Source organism: Thamnophis sirtalis, unplaced genomic scaffold (assembly GCF_051295495.1).
Source record: "Thamnophis sirtalis isolate CommonGarterSnake01/CBP01778 unplaced genomic scaffold, rThaSir2_p1.2 scaffold_13, whole genome shotgun sequence".
In the NCBI taxonomy this organism is placed as follows: Eukaryota; Metazoa; Chordata; class Lepidosauria; order Squamata; family Natricidae; genus Thamnophis; species Thamnophis sirtalis.
Window position 1 is genome coordinate 3,761,894 of NW_028261393.1, and position 25,159 is coordinate 3,787,052.

Below are 25,159 nucleotides of genomic sequence, written 5' to 3' on the forward strand. Positions count from 1 at the left end.
GAAACAGATCTAGAAATTAGATAGAAAGATTAAATATAGAGATGAGATAGACAGAATAATAGGACTGAAGCTACATAGATATAACTCTTAGATTTGCTGCCCAGAGTCTTCTGGAGTAGAAGTGCTCATAAATTGAATAAAAAAATGATAGCCGCAACATAGCAGGGTGATTTTGTGTGTCTGTGTGTGTTGTCTTCTCTCCTCCCCCCCTCCCCCCAACCTCACAGGCATCCTGTTACAAAAAGCCACCAAGGGCCTCCTAAGGCTCTGGGAGGCGGGCCCTACAGAGCGGGGGGCGTGGCGTGGCGCCCAACCACTAATCAGCCGTCTCCGCGCCAGGCTCAGAAAAAAAAAAGCCCCGGATGCGGAAGTGCCGCGAAGGGAACCACGTGGGCAGCATGGAGAGTGCTCAGCGGCGCTTCGACTCCGGCGATCTGCCCTCTTTGCGCCGGATCGTGTGCGAGCAGGGGCCGATCTCCCGTCCCGACGGCTCCGTCTCTTGGATGCAGGGTGCGCAGCGCGGCTTGCTGTCCTCCCGCCCAGCTTCCCTTCCCTCCCTCCCTCCCTTCCAACTCTTGATCTCCTCGTGGGGTTTTTTCCCTGATTATTTTTTTTATAGTGATTGGGGGGGGGGGGAGATCACCCTTCTCTAATCAGGCGCCTTCGCGATATGGACCCCAACTCCCATTCTCGCACGTCTGTGCGGTCAGGCAGGATGGGAAAGGGGCATCGCCAGCTTTCCTGAAATAATTCCTTTAATTCCAGAAAAAAACATGTAGAGGTCAATTCCTCCCCTGGGGTGGGGGACCACCAGTGGTGCTCAGAGGCATGTTGTGGTTGGTTATATGTCCTGGCTGATTTCTTTCCCTGGCATTAAAAGATGGTTTAAACCAGGGCTCCCCAACCTTGGGCACTTTAAAGACTTGTGGACTTCAACTCCCAGAATTCCTTCGCCAGCAGAGCCCATGAGTCTTAAAGTGGCCAAAGTTGGAAACCCCTGGTTTAAAACCATTTCTCTCTCTCTCAAATGTGACCCTTTTAGGAGGTGTGGACTTCAACTCCCAGGATTACTCTCAGCAGAAATCCTGTTAAAAATTATGGAGGATTGCCAAAGTTGTCCTTTGGATAACTGTCCCAAAGGTGATTTTTTTTTTCAAGAGGCAAAACTGAACTTTCTGGGTTTTTTTGGAAGACGTATCACTTTTCATCCAGGAAGCAATAGCAATAGCAGTTAGACCTGTATACCGCTTCATAGGGCTTTCAGCCCTCTCTAAGCGGTTTACAGAGTCAGCATATCACCCCCACAGTCTGGGTCCTCATTTCACCCACCTCGGAAGGATGGAAGGCTGAGTCAACTTTGCGCCGGTGAGATTTGAACCGCCAAACTGCAGATAGCAGTCAGCTGAAGTGGCCTGCAGTACTGCACCCTAACCACTGTGCCATCTCAGCTCTCAGCATTCCAGTCAGAACTGAAGAAGCTTTTTGGATGAGAAATGAAATGTCTCCAAAAGAAAAATCAGACAGTCCAGTTTTGCCTCTTTAAAAAGCATCCGATCTTACAACCTAAATGCTGGAGATGTGATTGTGTTGATGCTACGTATTATCATATATGGTGGACTTGTAAAAAAGTTAAATATCATATATGGTGGACTTGTAAAAAAGTTAAAGCATTTTGGATAAAAATATGGTGGATTACGCAAAATATTCTTAAAAAGAGTTTACTCCTCAGTTATTCTTGTTAGGTATAATTACAGATTGTACAGTTATAGAGACTAATTTGATTTTGAACTTAACAACAGTAGCAAGATTGTTGGTGGCGCAGTACTGGAAGAAGGAAGAATTGCCTACTATTCAAGAATGCACGTTAAAAGTAACAAACTTAGCAGAGATGGCTAAAATATCATACCTTAAGGACCACTCAGATGAGAAATACAAGTTGAAATGGAGAAGATGGATTGATTATATTCAAAATAAATATAGGACTAAGAAATTTCAGTTAGCTTATGAATGAATAAACAAGGAAAGTAAATATTTGTAAAAGTTTTTTTTCCCAAAATTTTCATTAAAAAAAAAAAAAGAATCTCCATAGACCTTTGGATGACTCTTGCAACATCCCCACCCCCATTATTAGTAATTCAACATATTTGGGCTGCAGGCCGGTCTCCCACCCAAAAGTGGGATTTAGAGTAGAGGAATTTCTATAATTCTATCGCTTTCTAGAGTTCAGCTGAAAGTGGCATCTGAAAGAGCCTTCCTTTTTTTTTATTATTATTATTTCCAGGGGATACTTCCGTGTTAGTCGGGGTGTATGGACCTACAGAGGTGAAGGTCAGCAAGGAAATCTACGATAAAGCAACTCTGGAAGTGCTGCTGAGGCCAAAAGTGGGCCTGCCAGGTGAGGGGGCCCTGGTTAGGGATCACCCCAAGGACTGGGGGGGGGGGACTTTGAGGGGGTTTTCTGCCTGCTAGATGCTGGAGGTACAATATGTACATGTATGGGTGTGTCTGTCTATCTCGTCTATCTGTCTGTATCTACCTGCCTACCTATCAGTCCCTCCCTTCATCCATCCATCCATCCATCCATCCCTGCCTTTATTACTTTTACAAAAACCTCAAGGTGGCGAACATATCCAACACAGCTTCCTCCTGTTTTGCCCACAACAACAACAACCCTGTGAGGAGGGTTAGACTGAGAGAGAGAGTGATTGACCCAAAGTCACCCAGTTGGCTTTCATGCCTAAAGCAGGACTAGAACTCACCACCTCCTGGTGATTGGCCCAAAGTTACCCAGCCAGCTTTCATATATAAGGCGGGACTAGAAGTCATCGTCCCCTGGTGATTGGCCAAAGTCACCCAGCCAGCTTTCATATATAAGGCGGGACTAGAAGTCATCGTCCCCTGGTGATTGGCCAAAGTCACCCAGCCAGCTTTCATATATAAGGCGGGACTAGAAGTCATCGTCCCCTGGTGATTGGCCAAAGTCACCCAGCCAGCTTTCATATATAAGGCGGGACTAGAAGTCATCGTCCCCTGGTGATTGGCCAAAGTCACCCAGCCAGCTTTCATATATAAGGCGGGACTAGAAGTCATTGTCCCCTGGTGATTGGCCAAAGTCACCCAGCCAGCTTTCATATATAAGGCGGGACTAGAACTCATCGTCTCCTGGTGATTGGCCCAGACACCCAGCCAGCTTTCATATATAAGGCGGGACTAGAACTCTCCATCTCCTGGTGATTGGCCCAAAGTCACCCAGTTGGCTTTTGTGCCTAAGGCAGGCCTAGAACTCACCGTCTCCTAGTGATTGGCCCAAAGTCACCCAGCCAGCTTTCATATATAAGGCAGGACTAGAACTCATCGTCTCCTCATGATTGGCCCAAAGACACCCAGCTTGTTTTCATACCTAAGGCAGGACTAGAACTCACTGTCTCCTAGTGATTGGCCCAAAGTCACCCAGCCAGCTTTCTTATCTAAGGCAGGACTAGAACTCACCGTCTCCTAGTGATTGGCCCAAAGACACCCAGCTTGTTTTCATACCTAAGGCGGGACTAAAACTCTCCATCTCCTGGTGATTGGGCCAAAGTCACCCAGTTGGCTTTCGTGCCTAAGGCAGGACGAGAACTCACAATCTCTTGCTTCACTTACCATTGGGGCCGCTGTCCTGTATATTCTCCTGTGTGTGTTCACTGAAATGAATTAGTATAGATTTTGAAATCCGCACCCTCGTTCTCTTCTCTTGTTTTATCCTTGCCAATAAGCACATTAGAAAGGCAAGAATATCGGCATATCTTAAAGATCATTCAAATGAGAGATATAAACGAGACTGGAAAAAATGGATTGACTATATACAAAACAAATACGGGACTAAGAAATTCCGGATAGTCTACGCTTAGGATCAGGAATGATTTAAACTGTTCAAAGTTAGTGTAACAGGAAGAAGCTAAAATCAACGTAGAGATGTTATTAACCTCTTTTTCTATTTCTTTTGTCTCAATATATTTTAGACTGTGTTTGTTAAAAATCTATACCGTGTACGGGCTCTGGGAAGTCAGGGGGGGAGGGAGGTGGGGTGTTAGGGGGGGGTAGGGTAGGGGGGGGACATATACCATGAGTTAGATTTCAACGTAAGGCGATTTCACATGTATACTGCTTCTCTTTAATTTCTCCGTAAAAACAGGACAAGCTGAATACATTTAGTAGAAATACACCAAGGGGAGGAGGAGTGGGATAGAAGGAAGAGGGGGAGAGAGGGCGGGAGAGAGGATGGGAGGGAGGGTGAGAAGGAAGGGAGGGAGTGGGCTGGGAGAGAGGAGTGGTAGAAGGGGAGGGTAAGTAGGGTAGAGGGGAAGGATGGAGGGAAGATAGTAAGTTGGAGGGGGGCGGAAGAAAGAGGTGTATGGAGAGCGGAAGAGGTATATTGGGTTTCTATTTGAGTTTGAGTTTTATTTTATTTATATTTCTCGGGGTATTGTTGACAAGAGGAACTGCTGTGATTATTTAATGTTGTATGGCCCCGGTTATGCACAGTATATATGTGACTGTATGAAAATGAAAAATGAAAAATAAAAACATTTTAACAACAAGAGAAATCTTAAAAAAAAAGAAAGAAAGAAAGGCAAGAATATTATTCCTTTACCTAAGTCACGGGGGTGATCTGTTTAATAAACGCCGTTCATTCTAGACCAGTGTTTCTCAACCTTGTCCACTTGAAGATGTCCGGACTTCAACTCCCAGAATTCCCCAGCCAGCGAATGCTGGCTGGGGAATTCTGGGAGTTGAAGTCCAGACATCTTCAAGTGGACAAGGTTGAGAAACACTGTTCTAGACCCATCATTCCGGATTCCATTACAGTCGTTAAGTCGAGGACAAACCGCCGGCGGGATGGATATGCAAACCCAGGGAAAGTTCAACGCAACTTACACCTGTGTTATGTTGGAGCGAGTGCGCTGCGTCCAGCTCTTCCTCTGATATAAATTCTTGGGCATCCTCCCTGTTTCCCCACCCCCACCCCCCTGCTTCTTTGAAGGGAACAAGATCCAAAAGGCTAAGGGATCTGTTATCTCCATAACCAAGCAGGCCATCTGGAATGCCAGCAAGAACACCAGCTGGTGTTTTGTTCCCTCCGCCAGGAGCCGACAAAAGAATATTGTTGGCAAGAGGACAGAGGAAACAATTTTTTAAAAAAAGAAGATATTCAGTGCCGACAGATCTCTGGAGGAGCCCACTTCGCTGGAAATGGTGCAATTGAAAAAAAAAACACCAAACAAACGGATTTATTTCCTTCGTAGGAAACGAGGAAAGGCTCTTCTGAAAGATCTTACTGGATCTGTTGGATCACAGAAAATGACGGTAGAAGCAGAGAGGCTGCTTGGGAAGGCGTGAGCAACTTTTTGGGGGGGGTGGCTTCTGCATTTAGGGACACATGTAGTCCTCGGTTTAGGACCCCAGTTGAGCTCAGCATTCCCGTTGTTAAGCGAAACAGTGGTGAAGTGGGCTTTGCTTCCATTTGACCGCCTTTGTCTTGCCACCGTCAAGAAATCCGGACCTTACCCACTCTCGTGGCCTTCAGAAAAGCTGTTAAAACCTGGCTATTCTATTTGGTTTTAATATACTCCAGACTGTGTTTGATAAAGAGTTATGCTGGGTATGGGACCTGGGAAGTCGGAAGGGGATTAGGGAGGGGGGTTTATGGGGGGGAGGGGGGGAGGGTGGAAATATAGTTTCAACTTATAGAATAAGAAGAATGCACTCGTATACTGTTGCTCTTTTTTCTTTCTTTTTTTCTTTTTTCTTTTTATTTCCCCCCCCTTTTTTTTAATTTTTTTAATTTTAGTGTAAGATATAAATTGAATAGATTAATGAATAGAGAAATACACCGAAGTGAGGAGTAGAGGGAAAGAAGAGGGAGAAGTAAAGAGGGAGAGAGAGGGGAATGTAAGGAGGGCGAGATGGAGGGAAGGGGAGAAAGGAATGTTTGAGGGGGAAGGGAAGTAGAAGAGGGGAATGTTGGAAGGGAGAAATGAAAGTTGGAGGGGGAGAAGAAAGGGTGTATGGAGGATGGAAGGGCTATGTTGGTTTTCCATGGTGGAAGATGAGTTGTGTTTACTGCTCTTTTTTTTGCAAATGCACAGTATATAAGTGATTGTATAAAATGAAAATGAAAATGAATAAAATATATTTTAAAAAAAACAAAAAAAAAACACCTGGCTATTCAGGCAGGCCTGGGGCTGTTGACCTCATTGTTGAAGTCCAGCCCCGATCATAACGAATGTATGTGTGTTGATTTTAACCTGTTCTTTATTTTTTATTTTCATTTTTTTATTATCCCTTCCCTTCATTGTAAGCTGCCCGGAATCCTCCGGGATTGGGCGGCCTATAAATCGTATCAATACAATACAATACAATACAATACAATACAATACAATACAATACCGTCATTAAGGCAATCGCAGTTGTGAATACTCCCACCCACCCCCTGTTTTTGGTCCCAGGAGGCTTCAGGGGGGGCCTGCTACCACCAAAACGGGGGTTGTGCATGCATGCGCATTGGGGGAGGGCATAGGATTATGGGTGTTGGCACGCATGTGCTATGGTGGCCCCTGAGGGAAAAAAAGGTTTGCCATCACCTAAACTAGACCTACCCAATTCCTGCAACCGTTCTCCATGACCCCAGCCCCCTAATCCTCTCTGTTCCTCTTCCCTGCACTCTTTCTGGAAGTGACCATTTTTTAGCAAACTTCTAACCCTTCTATAGCAATAGCAATAGCAGTTAGACTTATATACCGCTTCATAGGCCTTTCGGCCCTCTCTAAGCGGTTTACAGAGTCAGCGTATCGCCCCCAACAACAATCCGGGTCCTCATTTTTATCCACCTCGGAAGGATGGAAGGCTGAGTCAACCCTGAGCCGGTGAGATTTGAACAGCCGAACTGCAGAACTAGCAGTCAGCTGAAGTAGCCTGCAGTGCTGCGTTTAACCACTGCGCCGCCTCGGCTTCTAACGCACACCTAACGCGTCCCTTTTGCAGGAGTCTACGAGAAAAGCAGAGAACAGATGATCAAGAAGACTTGCGAGGCGGTGATATTGGGCAACCTGCACCCCCGTTCCTCTATCACGGTGGTCCTCCAGGTGATTACAGATGCTGGATCTGTATCCTTTTTAGGAAAAAAAAAGGCATTTTTAAAATAGCAATAGCAGTTAGACTTATATACCGCTTCATAGGGCTTTCAGCCCTCTCTAAGCGGTTTACAGAGTCAGCATATCGCCCCCACAGTCTGGGTCCTCATTTCACCCACCTCGGAAGGATGGAAGGCTGAGTCAACCTTGAGCCGGTGAGATTTGAACAGCCGAACTGCAGAACTGCAGTCAGCTGAAGTAGCCTGCAGTGCTGCATTTAACCACTGCGCCACCTCGGTTTTTTTTTATTTTTCCATTTTCATAACGTACGATCACATGTATACTATTACCTAGCCAACATCGTATTGTATTATTCAATGTTTACATCAATTCACCTTACCATCAACTCCTAAAAACAATTATTGGTTTTTCTGTTCTCCTTATACCATGTTTGTACCTTATCCATCCCTTTCTTCTCCCTCTCTCCTCCGCCTCCCTACTTCCTTTCTTCCCTCTGTCATCCTTCTCTTCTCTACTTCCCCTTCTTCTCTCCCCTTTCCACTCCTTCTTTCTCTCCTCCTCTTCCCCACTGCCTTCTCTTCTTCCCTTACCTCTCTCCTCTACTTCACACTCTTCCTCTCATTTACATGGTGTATTTCAGCTTCTGAGCAAGTTCCATTTTACGTGTTGATGGTATTTATAATTCCATATTTAATTTTGACATATATCTTCCTCCTTTTTTAAAAAAAAAAACAAAAGAAAAAAGTATACATATATAGTCATTGTGCTTTTAATCTCCACCCACCCATCCTATTTTTGGCTGAGAGGTAGACCAAAAAGAAGAAAAAAATATATTTTGAAGGGCGATGAGATGGGTCTCCCAGGAAATGGGACAGGAGGGGGGGAGTTGAGGAAACTTTGTGCTGCTCTGTGTTACACACACACACACACACACACATCCCAAAACCCAAAGTGTGGATAGATGTTCAAAGTGGCGCTCGCTCTGGACCTGTGAATTCTGATGCGGCCTAGATTAGAGTTCTTTGTACTTACCGACAACCTGTCTCCTAGCACAGGGGTCAGCAATCTGCGGCTCTGGAGCCTTGTGTGGCTCTTTCCTCCGTCTGCTGCGGCTCCCCTTTTGCCGCTCCATAATTGATAGGACTTTCAATTAGGACAGGTAGAGGGCGCCATGCTAGGAGAATACTCTACGGTGGGGAGAACCAGACTTCCGGTCGGCTCTAGAATTGAATGGGAGGCTTCCGATTAGGACCTTTGTGGCTCTTTTGAGTATTGCTGACCCCTGTCCTAGCATAATGTTTCTCAACTTCATGTTTTCAAGATGTATGGACTTCCAACTCCCAGAATTCCCCAGCCATCCTATGAAGCGGTATATAAGAGCTGAGGTGGCTCAGTGGTTAAATGCAGCACTGCAGGCTACTTCAGCTGACTGCAGTTCTGCAGTTCGGCTGTTCAAATCTCACCGGCTCAGGGTTGACTCAGCCTTCCATCCTTCCGAGGTGGGTAAAATGAGGACCCGGATTGTTGTTGGGGGCAATGTGCTGGCTCTGTAAAGCGCTTAGAGAGGGCTGAAAGCCCTATGAAGCGGTATATAAGTCTAACTGCTATTGCTATTGCTATCCTGCTGGCTGGGTGATCCCGGCAGTCAAAGTCTTTTATAGAGAGAGGGATTTATTCTGCCCGTGGTTGAGGATTCTCTTCCACTTCTCCTTCCAAAGTTGGTGGGCTTGCAACAGAGATGAAATAATTGGGCAGGCCTTGAAAACCAGCATCTATTTTTTTTTTAAGCCTTGCCAGTCAATCCTAGCTACTTATTTGCAGCCCGCAGAGGGCAGTGAAGCCTTGGCAGAGAGCAGGAGACCTGGAGAATGAAGAGGGAAGAGAGGCTGGCAACCTTTTTTTGCACGTTAAAACGAGGCAGCCTGGTCAGCAACTGGCATTGCAGGCCTCCTGCCATCACACACACACACCCCTACACACACACAAACACACATTTGCTCCCTTTCAGGCACTCACTTTCTCCCCTTGAAAGCAGCTGAAGCTGGGAGCAAGAATTGGCAGGAGAGAAGAGAAATTCCTTATAAATCCCAGGGAAGGGGAAAACGGATAGATAGTAGGGAGAATGGATTGTCCCGAGATCAAAATATTAAGATCCTTCTTGTGGGATAGCTAGCTTTCTCCGTTCTGCAATCCGAACAGGGTAATCCTCGACTTGCGACTAAAATTAAAACCAAATTTCCGTTTTTTGTTTTTTTTTGCAAGGCAGTTGTGTAGTGAGTCACAGTTTTGTTTGTTTTTTTGCCACTGTTAAGGAAATCGTGCATTCATTACATGAATCATGTGCCACTGAGAGAATCATGTGGCTATTAAGTGAATCGTGTGATCGTTAAGTAAAGCAGGTGGTCATTAAGTGAATCGTGCGGCCATTAGCAATAGCACTTAGTCTTATATACCGCTTTACAGTGCTTTACAGCCCTCTCTATGCGGTGTTACCTCTTGCCCCCAACAATCTGGGTCCTTCATTAAGCGAATTAGCAATAGCAGTTAGACTTATATACCGCTTCATAGGGCTTTCAGCCCTCTCTAAGCGGTTTACAGAGTCAGCATATCGCCCCCAACAACAATCCGGGTCCTCATTTTACCCACCTCGGAAGGATGGAAGGCTGACTCAACCCTGAGCCGGTGAGATTTGAACAGCCGAACTGCAGAACTGCAGTCAGCTGAAGTAGCCTACAGTGCTGCATTTAACCACTGCGCCACCTCGGCTCAAGAATTGCGCAGCTATTAAACGAATCATGTGGTCATTAAGTGAACGGCTTCCTACCAATGACTTTGTTTTGATGGGAGCCAGCTGGGAAGGATGCAAAAGCCGAGAACATAACTCCAGGATGCTAGAGCTGCCACTAAATAAATTTGCCGGTTGCAAAACTTATTTGCATGTTTTATATTGCGCTAAATACTATTTATCTTTTTTTTTTTAAAAAATCATATTAGTGGTCCGCGGGATTTAAAATTATGAATTTAGTGGTCCCTGAGGTTAGTTGGTGATCCCTACTATAAAGAACATTGCTATTAAAATATATATACTGTACCACACAATTTCCCAACAACTGGGGTGCCTGGGAATTGCAGACCTGGCCCGGTTTATCCCCTTCCCCATCCTTGTCTGCACCTGTTGGATTGTCTTCCCTGAATCAAAATCTCTGCCCCTGAAGCTGCTCTCCAGCTGTTTGAACGCCGCCTGCGTGGGGTTGATAGACGCGGGGCTGCCCATGAGCGCCTTGTTCTGCGGAGTGACCTGCGCCTTGAACGCCGACGGAAGCATCCTCCTCGACCCCACCGCGAAGCAAGAAAAGGTGGGTATCCTCATTCATTCCCGGCTGGATAAATGCAGTTGTTGTTTTTGGTGGCAGGGAGTACCATAGGTTAGCAATAGCAATAGCAGACTTATATACCGCTTCATAGGGCTTTCATCCCTCTCTAAGCGGTTTACAGAGTCAGCATATTGCCCCCAACAACAATCCGGGTCCTCATTTTACCCACCTCGGAAGGATGGAAGGCTGAGTCAACCTTGAGCCGGTGAGATTAGAACCGCTGAACTGCAGATAACAGTCAGCTGAAGTGGCCTGCAGTACTGCACCCTAACCACTGCGCCACCTTCTGCTGGGCACTGGGGAGGAGCAGTCTGGAAGACAATATGTGCAAAGATGTGTTAAAGATTCTGCTCTTCTCACTAATGGAGCAGCCATTGTTTTTCAACTTCTGTCCCTTTAAGAGGAGTGGACTTCAATTCCCAGAATTGGCTGGCTGGGGAATTCTGGGAGTTGAAGTCCACGCCTCTTAAAGTGGCAGAAGATGAGAAACATTCACCCCAAAGAACTCACACACCAGAATTCTCCCACTTTCTGAAGGATGGAACTCTAATCCCATGTATTTCACCTGGAAGCGTAGAGGGGGGTGGGCATGAAAAGTCGACCCCCTCCTAACCATACCGATGGGCTAGGAATCCATTGGCGACGTCGGTTTTCCAATCCGAATTCAAGGGGGCCTAACCCTAACCCTAATTTGGTTTTTCCCCCTATGGGATTTCCCCATGTATTTCACCCAGAAATGTAGAGGGGGGTGGGTTTGAAAAGTCGACCCTCTCCTGTACTGACCCCCCTCGTCGCACACCAAAACACTCCGAGCCAAAGATACTTTACGGAATTTATTAACAGACAGACAGGTCCTTGGCAGCAATCCAGCACAGATAAGCCTTGGCAGCAATCCAGCCTGCCAAGCTCACAATGCTGTTCTCCAACATTAGTTAATGCGTTGACTTCTGCAAAAGGGGCGTGTGCACAAGCAGTCCTTTTATAGTCTGGAGAGGAGCCTAATGACCACCAGCTGAGTGCAATTGCCTCCTGTAACTTCATAACTGTTCCTTACGCCTATTAGCTCTTCGGTGCCGGGCATCCAGGAACAACTCACTTGTCTCCTCCCCACTGGTCTAATGCATGACGTCAGGATCACACTCCCTTGTCTCCTCACCACTGGTCCAAGGCTCAGGCGCCTCCTGGTGGCCAATCAGCCTCTCTGCGCCCTGTCGGAGTCGGAACCCTGTCCAGGGTCCTCCACATCCTCCAGAGCCGACTCATAAGGCCCCTCGCTGTCGGAGTCTGGTGGTAGCTCCAACGGTTCCTGCTGGGCCACAACACTCTCCTAACCATACCGATGGGCTAGGAATCTGTTGGCAGCGTCGGTTTTCCAATCCGAATTCAAGGGAGGGGGGTCTAACCCTAACGCTAATTTGGTTTTTCCTTCTATGGGATTTCCCCATGTATTTCACCGGAAGCGTAGAGGGGGGTGGGTTTGAAAAGACGACCCCCCTCCTAACCATACCGATGGGCTAGGAATCCGTTGGCGACGTCGGTTTTTTCCAATCCGAATTCAAGGGGGAGTCTAACCCTAATTATTTTAGCTTCACCTTTGATCGTTCCCAGCTTTCCTGAGAATTTGGGGGTTTGTATCAGGCCAGGATTACGGGGTACAGTCCCAATTGATATTGAAATTGATATTTTCTTTGGGAATACAAGATTCTTTCTTTCTGCAGGATGCCCCTGCGGTGTTGACCTTCGCCATCGACAGCGTTGAGAAGAAAATCCTGCTCTCCACCATGAAGGGAACGTGTTCTGAAGAACAGGTGAGGGTCACGGCTGGTGGATCTGGCGTGTCCGAATGTGACCTTTAACGCTCGTTTGTGGGGGGGAGGAGGGGGGGTTGAGCGCCTTGTTTTCAAAGCCTCTTTTGTCTTCTGTGAATTTCTGATGAGCGTCACCCCTGCGAGGTAGCCCAGGCAAGGACAGTAAGAGTGTATTAGTTCCTGTTTTTTTAGCAGAAACTCAACAATCTAGAAATACAAGTAATGCTCTACTTAACAACCGTATATCCCTTTCAAAGTTGCAACGGCACTAAAAAAAGTAACTTACGTCTGTTTTTCACCCTTCTGACCTGTGACTCCGGGACACTGGCACCGTCATAACTGTGAGTCCCCAGCCATGGGGATGTGTGACAGCCGACTCACATTTATGAGGTTCCAGTGTCCAGTTTTGCGACCTTCTAGCAAGCTGGCTGGGGAATTCTGGGAGTTGAAGTCCCCAGGACTTAGCTGGCCGGGAAATTCTGGGAGTTGAAGTCCCCAGGATGTAACTGGCTGGGGAATTCTGGGAGTTGAAGTCCCCAGGACTTAAAAGTCGCCACGGTTGACAAACACCGCTAGTCGAATTTTAAAACGTTCAATTGAATCCACAAAGCCCCCAGACGTGTTCTAATTTTTTTTTTTTTTTTAAATGAGGATTTAAATGAAATCTGGGTTTTTGTACACCTGGGGGATGGCGAATGGATTTCCCTCCGTTTATCCTTTCCTCTGGCTGTGTTTTTCAAGGGTTGCCAAGCGTTTAGAAGCCACTTCCCATCAGGAAGCTGGCCGAAACGCTTTCAATCCTATTAATAATAATAATAAATCAGCGCCTGGCACAAGGAGGCGCCTGGTTACCGTGGATATCACACTCACTCAACGTCGCATTGACAAAGGCATTTGTGATTTCTCTCCCTCCCCGAGCGCTTTCTCTTCGTCTTGACAACGGCAGCCCTAACCGTGTGTTTTTCTGCCAAATGGCTCAGCTTGCTGGCAAGCGCCTTAATTGGAGGCATTCATCCGAATCGGTGGAAGTACTTGTGCCACCCTATCCATCAGCTCAGGATGGCTTCTCCGGGCACCGGCCCACCCATCTTGTTACGTGTGTCAGAGATAGCTGTAGGGCACGGTCAAAAAATATATATATATCAAGAGCACCTAAAAGTCAGGCGAAGTTTCAAACCTGCATCGTTTTGAGGGGTTAGAAAGAGTGCAGAGAAGAGCAACAAAGAGGATTAGGGGACTGGAGGCTAAAACATACGAAGAACGGTTGCAGGAACTGGGTATGTCTAGTTTGATGAGAAGAAGGACCAGGGGAGACATGATAGCAGTCTTCCGATATCTCAGGGGTTGCCCCAAAGAAGAGGGAGTCAAGCTATTCTCCAAGGCACCCGAGGGCAGGACAAGAAGCAATGGGTGGAAATTAAACAAGGAGAGAAGCAACCGAGAACGGTGGAGAAATTTCTTGACAGTGAGGAGAATTCACCAGTGGAACAGAAGTTGCCTCCAGAAGTTGTGGGTGCTCCATCACTGGAGGTTTTTAAGAAGAGATTGGACAGACACTTGCTTGAAATAGTGTCCCCCCCTTGAGCAGTGGGTTGGAATAGAAGACCTCCAAGGTCTTCTGAATTGAATTGATTTTGGGAGATTTGGTTTGAATAGAATGGGATGGGATGGGATAGGATAGGATAGGACAGAATATTTAGAATAGGAATAGGATAGAATATTTAGAATAGGAATAGAATAGAATATTTAGAATAGGAATAGAATAGAATGTTTAGAGTAGGAATAGAATAGAATGTTTATTGAGAATAGGAATAGAATCTTTTATTTAGAATAGAATCTTTATTTAGAATAGGAATAGAATCTTTTATTTAGAATAGATTGTTTATTTAGAATAGAATAGATTGTTTATTTAGAACAGGAATAGAATAGGTATAAGAATAGAATATAGAATCTTTATTTAGAATAGGAATAGAATCTTTATTTAGAATAGGAATAGAATAGGAATAAGAACAGAATAGAATCTTTATTTAGAATAAGAATAGAATAGAATCTTTATTTAGAATAGGAATAGAATCTTTTATTTAGAATAGAATCTTTATTTAGAATAGGAATAGAATCTTTTATTTAGAATAGGAATAGAATCTTTTATTTAGAATAGAATAGAAGCTTTATTTAGAATAGGAATAGAATAGAATAGAATATTTAGAATAGGAATAGAATAGGAATAGGAATAAGAATAGAATATAATCTTCATTTAGAATAGGAATAGAATAGAATAGGAATAAGAATAGAATAGAATCTTTAGAATAGGAATAGAATATAATCTTTATTTAGAATAGGAATAAGAATAGAATAGAATCTTTAGAATAGGAATAGAATAGAATCTTTATTTAGAATAGGAATAAGAATAGAATATTTAGAATAGGAATAGAATAGGATAGAATAGAATAGAATAACAGAGTTGGAAGGGACCTTGGAGATGGGAAACCCTATACCATTCCAGACAAAGGTTGGGTTGGGTTTGATTTGAGGGTTTGCTTAGCCAAACGAAGCCTTCAGCAGAAATCTGGACCACCTAAAATTGAGGCAAAGCTTCAACCTCCACCGTCCTGGAAGCCCTCTTGACCTCAACCTCTTCTCCAAAGCCCCTGAAGGCAGGACAAGAAGCAACGGATGGAAACTAACCATGGAGAGAAGCAGCCTGGAACGAAGGAGAAATTTCTCGACAGCGGGAAGAGTTAATCAACGGAACTACTTGCCACCAGAAGTTGTAGGTGCTCCATCGCTGGAGGTTTTTAAGAAGAGATTGGAGAGCCACTTGCCTGAAATGCTATAATATTTCCTGCCTGAGCAGGGGGTTGGACTAGAAGACCTCCGAGGGTCCCTTCCAACTCTGTTATTCTGTTCTGGTTTTTTCTTTTTTCTTTTAGTACTCTTGCGGCTATGCATCGCCCAAAGGCCGTTAGCATTCCACGCGAGGCGCGCCGAGTCATTTCTCATTACCGTCTTGGCAAATGGTCCTGAACGCCGAGCCCGTCCTGCTCCGAAGGGACCATTAGGAACGTTTAATGTGCTATTGAACGGCACATTAATTAGACCAGTGTTTCTGTCAGGTGGAGATGGCTGGGTTTTTTCATTTCGGGGCGAATTGTAATAAATTTGGGGGGGGGGGGGCTCTTGAAAAACAGAATCATTGGCCAGTAGCCCAGGGGAGGACCTTAAATCAGATTTCTCTTGGGCTGAGGTCGGTCTCTTCCTTCTCGGGCTGGGTACCCTCTTGATGAAGGCTGCGGCCGCCATTATCCGGCTTGGAATGAAGACTCCTCGTTTGAAGGAAGAGGAGAGCCAGGGTGATCTGTGGAGACGCTCAGGGCTTTCTTATTTGTAGACGTTTTATTACCCGACTAGGTAACGTCATCAGTGCTGGAACGGAGTGGGGTTTGTGGCGAGGAGGAGGGGGGGGGAATGACGATGACTGTGGGGTCCTTGGTATTCTCTGAGGTTGGTGGTTTTCTTGCCGACGTTTCATGACCCAACTAGGCAACAGCATCAATGCTAGAACGACGCTGGTTTTGCGCTTTGTAAAAAAAAACCCTGTAAACAAAGCACTGTTGGTGTTACCTAGTTGGGTAAGGAAACGTCCGCAAGAAAACCACCAACCTCGGAGAACACCAAGGACCCCACAGTTCAAATTCTGAGCTACGACGGGTCTCTTCCTTCCAATGGCCATTTGTTGAATATGCAAATGTGTTCAGACTGCCCCTCGTCCCACACCAACACACACTCTGAGCCAAAGATAAGTTACGGCATTTAATTAACGGACGGACAGGTCCTTGGCAGCAAACCGGCACAGACAATCTTGGGCAGCAATCCAGCACAGATAAGCTGTGGCAGCAATCCAGCCTGCCAAGCTCACAATAATGTTCTCCGACATTCGTTCCTGCGTTGACTTCTGCAACAGTGTGCACAAGCAGTCCTTATTATAGTCTGGAGAGGAGCCTAATGACCACCAGCTGAGTGCAATTACCTCCTGTAATTGCGTAATTGTTCCTTATGCCTATTAGCTCTTCTGTGCTGGGCATCCAGGAACAACTCCCTTGTCTCCTCCTCACTGGTCCAATGCATGATGTCAGGATCACACTCCCTTGTCTACTCCCCACTGGTCCAAGGTTCAGGCGCCTCCTGGTGGCCAACCAGCCTCTCTGCGGCCTGCTCGGAGTCGGAACCCTGTCCAGGGTCCTCCACATCCTCCAGAGCCGACTCATAGGGCCCCTCGCTGTCGGAGTCTGGTGGCAGCTCCAATGGCTCCTGCTGGGCCACAACACAAAAATGCAAGTTATTCTTGGACTTGGACTAGTAAAATCAGTGATTCCCAACCTTTTTTTGGCCATGCCCCACTTTCCTTTACTCAAAAAGTGAACTCTACTCACACGGACGAAGCCTAAAAGGCCATTAACAAGGTTTAAACAAGATTCAAAATTAAAAATCAAATTGGCCCCCTGTGGGGGGGGAAACCACTAGACAAGATCAATTTTTTTCCCCAAACTTGGCCACTTTAAGATGGGTGGACTTCAACTCCCAGAATTCCCTAGTCGGTGCTTTAAGCTGAGTGGATCTCCCAGAATTCCCCAGCACAGAAGTTTCCCCACCTCCCCAAATTACTTCCAGTTTTAGGCCCACGTAACAACCACTGCATTTGCGTAGCAACCACATAAAATAGAGCTCGATTGCGCGTCGACCAACTTAATGACTGCCACGATCTTACGTCCATAATTCCCGGCTCAATTCCGGTTGTAAGTCAAGAACTTCCAACACTGAAAGTCTTTTAAGAAGATGTTGGATAGACATTCGTCTGGAACAGTATAGGGTTTCCTGCCTAGGCAGGGGGTTGGACTAGAAGACCTCCAAGGTCCCTTCCAACTCTGCTATTGTATTGTAGTATTGTATTGTATTATATTGTAGAAGTTGTGAATGCCCCAACACTGAAAGTCTTTAAGAAGATGCTGGATAGCCATTCGTTTGGAACTGTATAGGGTTTCCTGCCTAGGCAGGGGGTTGGACTAGAAGACCTCCAAGGTCCCTTCCAACTCTGCTATTGTATTGTATTATATTGTATTAACCCTTTGTAGTTTTTCTCCTGAAAGGGTTTTTTTTTTTGTGCCCATCAGTTGGAAGATTTCCCTGCTTGTTGACGAATGTCACATTCCGCAGCCCATTTGTCTGCTTTTGTGCCGCCTTTGACTTTTATTTTTATTTTTTAAAAAAATGTTTTCAGACTTGACGTGAGCCCTGCTGCACTGCTTCCTCTCCTCCCCCTCCCCTATTTAGCAGGAACGCACCTTTGGGGGGGGCGGGGGGTCTTCGCCAGCATTCTCTCCACCTCTTTAAGCATTCATCACAACCTCCATCGCCTCTGGCTAAAATCGGCACTTAGGTGACGGTGGAACGGAGGGGGCGCAGCCAGGCGTCCATTTTAATCAGCGCAGAGTCCGCAGAAGCCTTTGACAAACATCGGCCTGCGTCTGATGCCTGGCCTCGTTTTTGCGCACGTCCCCCGTTTCCCCCTCGCCCCCAAATGCTCTGCTTGTAATTCGCACGGAGGGTTGCAGAAGAATCTTGCAAACGAATCTCACATTGGGAAGATAGGAAGAGGAGAAATAGCCCCCCCTTTTTTTCCTGGGCTCCCCATCCCTAAAAGTTATCCAGCATCCTCTAACACAGGGGTCTCCAACCCCCCGGTCTGTGACTGAGTATCGGGGTGCAGCTTATTTGGGTGCCAAGGTCCTAGTTAATACACCCAGCGGAATCAAAACTCACAAGAATATATTTATTAGGCCTGTCCTATTGACACGTCTGGAGAAATCTGACTCTAAACCCCCTTTGGGTTTCCCCCCCATTTCAGAAATGGGCGTCCCATAATGTTATTCTTCTCACCTAGGCGTCCCCCAAAAGCACAAAGGCAGATTCCTGGTCCCGGCAAAACGCCTGTTATTAAACGAACGTGAATTCCTCCCATTCATATTTGACAAAGGCCTGGCAAGCTGTCTTTCAAAGGAATATTTATGACCACCGACCTTATCTATCTTGGAAAGCTGCCATGTGAATATTTTCCAAATGAGGTGCTTTTGCAAGGAAAGACTTTGGCACAGAGTCTCGGAGATTCACGGACAGATCTCCACACTCCTGAGACGAATCTAACGACCGAACGAACGAATTGTTTCCCGGAAAAGCCCCCTCCTCTTTCACTCCTCTCTTAATTCATCTGGGAGGGGGCCATTCATCGTCCACCTGTGGCCTTACTCCCAAGTCGACCCCTGTTTTTTAGCTGTTCCCTTCATCCGGCAACTCTGCGCTTCCGCACACTGGGAACAGGCTCCAGCTGTTCTTCTGCCCCACTGATGTCTGGCTCCGAAGGCAGCTGATAACTGTCAGACGGCCCTGGCCCCCTCTCTGCCTCCGACACAGAGCCCTCATCCGAGCCTTCCCCAGACTCCAGGACTGGCCCAGGTTCCTCCCCAACCTCCTCACTGTCCGACTCTGCTGCCAGCTCCACTGGCGGGCCACAACAGTAACAACTGGTTCGGCCAGAACCGAAAATGTGAGTCTGCATGCGTGGAAGGTGAGTGCCCTGCACACTCACCTTACGCCAGTGGTGGGATTCAGCCGGTTCACACCTATTCAGGAGAACCGGTTGGTAACTTTCTAAGCAGTTCGGAGAACTGGTTGTTGGAGAGAGTTTATATCTCTCGTTTGAATGGTCCTTGAGATATGCCGATATTTTAGCCATCTCTGCTAAGTTTGTTACTTTTAGTGTCCTTTCTTGAATTGTAGGCAAATCTTACTTCTTCCAGTATTGCGCCACCAACAGTCTAGCTGTGATTATTAAATGCAAAATCAGGTTAATCTCTACAACTGTATAATCAGTAATTATACCTAACAAAAATAACTGAGGGGTAAACTTTATCCTTTTTTAAAGAACATTTTGCATAATCCACCATATTTTTATCCAAAATGCTTTAACCTTTTTACAAGTCCACCATATATGATAGTACGTAGCATCAGCACAATCACATCTCCAGCATTTAGGTTGTAAGTTCGGATACATAGACGCCAGTTTTTTAGGATCTAAATGCCCTCTATAAAACATCTTATAAAAGTTTTCTCTCAAATTTTGGGCTTGTGTAAATTTTACATTTCTTACCCATATCTTTTCCCAGGTATCCAACGTTATTGGTTCTTCAAAATTTTGAGCCCATTTAATCATACAGTCTTTAACTAATTCTGTTTCCAAATCCATTAATGCATTATATAATCTCTTTATATGCATTGGACTTTGATCTCTTAATTTGTTTGAGTAAATTATCCTCGACTTGCGTAAAACCGAATCTCGTGTTTCTTAATGACTGGAGCAGGCTGTACTGATCCGCGCATAGGATTGCTTTTCAGATGTCTTAAAAATGTAAAACAAACACCTCTTAAAGCACATTAAACTTCTGTTGTTCCTCATTAGAGGAACTTAGTTGAGCAAATAAGGAGAGCTACAAAACAAAATTGACTGAAGTGTGTTAGTGAAAGAGCCTGACATCTAAGGTGGGGGGGGCTCTATTTTGCCCCCCATTCCCTTGGTGCCCCTTGGTGATTATTTTGTGAGTCCCTTGGATGGCAAGGCCATCCGACCAGGCTGCAGAAGCAGTGGGCAAGCTCACACAGGCGAAACTATCCCTCTGCCAGCCGAAAAAGTTGGAGACCGCAGAAGTAATTTTTTTCCAGCCTGCCCTTGACAGGGTCTTAGTCACCTGGGCACCTGTGGGCGGTTGGCATCAGCCCGCAAGGACAGAAAATAATTATAATTTACTTCCATTTGGGAGCTGAGCTCAGCGACACTGGGTGGCATGCTGGACTCCGTGGTGGTTTGAAAGCTTAGCCGGAGGGGGGGGGTGGGATGGCGGGGGAAGCGAGCAACATCTTTCCATCATTTTCCACGGTCAAGAACTCCCGCGCCCAGCTGGGGTCTTCGTTCCTGGGCAAATTGCAGCTCCGTTTGAAATGGGTTCCCTTCAATGGCTGCCTGGTTTTTTTACAGACAACCACGCGAAAAACCCTTGGGCCGTTTGGGGGGGGGGGAAGCAGTGGCTGGACACGGTGGATTGCTTTTCACAGCACATTTAATTTGGCTTCTGCAAGAGCCCATTATCTGGAGGCACAAAATATGCGCTGTTGTTGTGTGCTCCACTCGCAAGCAATTCCACTGTGCTGGATTGAAGGCAGGCGAAGCATGAACCGTTCATGCGTTTGTGGGTCTGGGTGTGAAGCCCGCAAATCCACGTCGGGCGTGGGTGCAGCATGGTGCCTTATCGAAACCTGGCTTGGGAGGAAAGTCACTGCCCAAACCATGACTCTCTGGGGTGGGGAAATCAGGTTAGGTGGGTCCTTGACTTAAGAGCCACAATTGGGTCTGGGGCCTCCTCGGTTGCTAAACAATGTGGCCCCGTCCAATTTTATGATCTTTTTTTTTTTTAATGGGCCCATGAACTAAATCATACGGTCGTTGAGCAGATCACACGGGCGTTAAGCAAACCCAGCTTTGCCCCCCGTTAACTTTGCTGGTCGGGCAGCCAGCTGGGAAGGTTTTAACCCCAGGATTGTGGTCTCCCCGAGCAACGTGCGCTAAGTTGGTGTTGGTTAAGTATATTGTGTGAATTGACTCCATGGTGGTTTGGGAGCTGTAGTTAAGGTCTCCGCATTCATCACAATCTTGTGTCCCTGCATTCATCACAAGTTTTTGTGTGGCTCTGGTTCCACAAACTCGGGTCTGGGACTGATTGGCAGAGGAGAAATTCACCGTTTTCCCGCAGTAGTTCCCGCATCACCGCACCTGTTCGGCGCGCCTCCGAGAAGATGGATGGCCCGTTGAATTGAGCCGGAGGGCTGAACTGATTCCTTATTTGTAGCCGCTTGTCTGCCTTCCCGCCGGCTACGGAGTCACATACTGCGGCCACGCCGTGTGCCGTTGGTAATTGAGCCGAAAAGGCGTAAACGAGCCAGACAGTTTTTGACAGTTCCATGCGAATGGCTCGGCTGACGAGGAGGAGGAGGAGGATGGGGGTGGCATGGAGAATTGGGTTGCTAGTTCCCTCTGTACATGGGGTGGGGGTGAGAATGGATGTCTTCCTTTGCATATAAATTGACTAATTAAAACACAGTCTTGCGAGTAGGCCAGATAAGGAAACTCAAAAAGATGAGCCAATTTTCCTTTATGGTGTGGCTGCATTAACAGGAACCTTGCAAGCCAATCTCCCACAAGTCCCTTTTTATTACCTGATTCATCATCATCTTTTAACGACCCCATAATCCTTTGCTGTGTGGAGTCTGGGCAACGGAATGGAGCTAGCAAGAGTGTTTTACTGGCCAGATGCCTTGCTTGTCACCAATGAGGAGTTTTGTTCGGCAGAGACGGAAAGGGAAATCTTTTTTTGTGTTTATTTTTCTCCATCCGTTACGCAGCTGAGGGCTTCCGGCTCCTTTATCTTACCGTACACAAGGCAGCACCTGTCTTCTTTCCCGTGGTCGTTCTCGCATCCTTGACTTGCAACTGTTCGTTTAGCGACCGTTCGAAGTGACAACGGCCTTGGGGGGAAAAAGTGACTTGCGATCCTTTTTCACGCTGTTTCAGCCTCCCCATGGTTGTGTGATCAGATAATTTACAACCGACTCATAGGGTCAGGTAATCGGAACTTTGATCACGTGACTGCAACGGTCGTTAAGTGTGAAAAACGGTCGTAAGTACCTTTTTCCAGGGCCGCTGAAACTTTGGTCAGTAAATGAATGATTTGTAGGGCAAGGACCACCCCTTTAATTGAAGGCTGTGCCATGGGTGCAATTGAGACCTGGGACTGGGGGTCCTATCAGGGAGGGGGCAGAGAGCAAGGCCTGTGCTGCCCCCCACCCACCCAAATCTGTTTGGGAGGGGTCTTTTCCTTCCTTCTTTCCTGCTTTTAACCATCTCCCCTTGATTTCTGCAGCTTCAGCAGTGCATCGCCACCGCGCAGCGAGCAGCCGAAACCATCTTCCGCTTCTACCGAGACGCTGCCTGCAGGAAGTATTCAAAGTGGTGACTGCTGCCCCCCCCCCCCAATCACCAGTGCAATGGGACATTCCTAAGGAAGAGAGGTTAACGCAGCCAACATCCTTCCCACAGCGGACTCTGCTTTCCAGATGTGTGTGGGCTGCTGTTAACCCAGGTTGGGGAAACCTAGCCAAACAAGCTAAGAATGCTGGCTACCTAAACACCGACAATCCACAGCGCCCAGGACTTCGAAAATACATGTTACATATCCTGCCTGCAGAAAAAGTCTCTGTATCCAGTTCGATTCTTGCTCGGTTTTACCTATTTCCACCCACCCACCCAACTGATTCTGCCCATCCTCATCTTCGCCGAGTTATTTCGGCGAAGGAATAATTCGTCCTGGTTTGCTTAAAGGAAGAATTCATCCTAGTTTGCTTAAAAGGAACGATTTATCCCGGTTTGCTTAATGCTTGCCATATATATATATATATTTAATCTCTTGCATGTCAGTTATTAGAAAGGCTTGTACACTACCTGAAGCTACCAATTTTGATCGGCCGGCTTGATGGCAAGAGGGTTGGACTAGAAGACCTCCAAGGTCCCCTTCCGTTATTCTGTTACTCTTATTCCACTTGGTTGGAGAAGCCGCACGGTGGACCAAGATTTCACCAGCCTTGGGTGGGGGGTCACTTGGAAAGGATCAGTTGCTGTGCAAAATGTCATCTTGCTTCCATCCCTTTTTTGAGGCGTAAATCTCCAAGCCATTTTTTTAAAAATAAAAATAAATAAATTTTGAGATATTGAAGGCGGGAGAAACAGCTAACAGGACTTCAGGAAAGACCTGTTAAGTTTTGAGTCGTCCCCCCCCTATTATTTTAAAAAACACTTTTCCTAATCGGTAGAGGGAGCTGTAACACCGGCAGAAGAATTCCAGGGCTGCGACTTAATGAAGAGGGGGAAAAAACTGCCGTTGATTGAGTACTCTGGATTTTTGCTGCCTCTGTAAAGAAATGAATGTCACAAATAAAATAGCAAAAAGGAAATCCCAGCTCTGCCCTGTTTTTTTATTTTTGGGGGGAGCGAATCCTTGTTCTCTTGGAAAGATTTTGCAGATCCAAGGTGGGTGAGATCACGTAATTGTTGCGGTGAACATGTTATACACATCGTCACGACACGTTTAAAAAAAGCTGTCAGTCACATGTCGGGGGGCTGCCATCTTGACTTTTTCGAATCCCTCTCCGCAGAGACCCTCACGCACAAGAGAGAAACTGCAGCACACACCCCCCCCCAAAATATAAATAAATTTCTTCTGCTTTTTGCTATCCATATTCCGAAGCCACTGACTGCAAACTGTTGCCCTTAGGCAATCTTTCTCAACCTGGCCACTTTAAGATGGGTGGACTTCAATGCCCAGAATTCCCCCAACCGGCATTTAAATGAATTCTGGCAGTAGGGAATCTGCCCTTAAAATTGCTCAAGTTGAAAAATACTGCGATTGCTGAAAAGCTGGACTTTTGGGAAATAAGGGGAGCAGATGGAGACGGGGGGCAGCTTCTGTGTTGAGTTTGATGCTAAATCAACGCAGGCTGGGGAATTCTGGGAGTTGAAAGATGTTGAGACACCAGAAAGAGTGCAGAGAAGAGCAACCAGGATGATTAGGGGACTGGAGGCTAAAACATGGAAAGAATGGTTGAAGGAACTGGGCATGGCTAGTCTAGTGAAGAGAAGGACCAGGGGAGACACGTGAGCATCTTCCAATATTTGAGGGGCTGCCACAGAGGGGAGGGGGGGCCAAGCTATTCTCCAAAGCACCTGAGGGCAGGACAAGAAGCAACAGATGGAAACTAATGAAGGAGAGAAGCAACCGAGAACTACAGAGAAATTTTCTGACAAGTGAGAACAATTAATGAGTGGAACAAACTTGCCTCCAGAAGTTGTAAATGCTGCAACACTGGAGGGTTTTAAGAGATTGGATAACCATTTGTCTGAAATGGTGTAGGGTTTCCTGCCTAGGCAGGGGGTTGGACTAGAAGACCTCCAAGGTCCCTTCCAACTCTATTCCATTCCATTATTATTATTCTATTCCATTCCATTATTACTATTCTATTGTATTCCATTATTATTATTCTATTCTATTCATGTTTTAGTTTCCGGGCCTTTAATCATCTTAGTTAGATGGGTGGACTTCAACTCCCATAATTCCCCAGCCAACGTGCTTTAAAATGAGTGGAAGAGCAAACACCGCACTCCTTCTAGCCCTGATGATGTTACCTAGCTGGGTCATGAAACATCTGCAAGAAAGTAAATCAAGGAATCTAAACTCTATTTTATTCTGTTCTACTGTTCTATTTTCTCTATATTCTATTCTATATTCTCTATATTCTATTCTATTTTCTCTATATTCTATTCTATATTCTTTATATTCTATTCTATATTCTCTATATTCTATTCTATATTCTCTATATTCTCTACTATATTTTCTATATTCTCTACTATATTTGCCCTATTCTATTCTATGCTCTATATTCTATATATTCCATTTTCTATTCTATACTCTGTACTATATTCTATATATTATTCGATTCTATTGTTGCCCTAAGCTTTGAGAGGAACATAATTGTGGGATGTGATGCATGAATTCAGACACTGATTATGTTTATCCTCCGGGGGTTTATTTAAGGCTCTATATCTGCCAGCGGTTCCCACGAGAGCCTTCTTCATTTTACCTTGTTTTTCCCTGGCTGACCACGTTTATGCAAATCCGACTTGTTTGTTTGC

General features: G+C 46.0%; 1 protein-coding gene across 1 annotated transcript; it reads left to right on the forward strand.

Moving 5' to 3' along the window:
- The first annotated feature begins 371 nt into the window (after nt 1–371).
- On the forward strand, nt 372–23,410 carry EXOSC5 (exosome component 5). Its single transcript, XM_087727451.1, has 6 exons — nt 372–510; nt 2,282–2,395; nt 7,024–7,145; nt 10,349–10,489; nt 12,226–12,315; nt 22,338–23,410. Exons 1-6 carry the CDS (start codon nt 399–401, stop codon nt 22,428–22,430), a joined length of 672 nt encoding a protein of 223 aa, XP_087583577.1. The 5' UTR covers nt 372–398; the 3' UTR covers nt 22,431–23,410.
- The last annotated feature ends 1,749 nt before the right edge of the window (nt 23,411–25,159 follow it).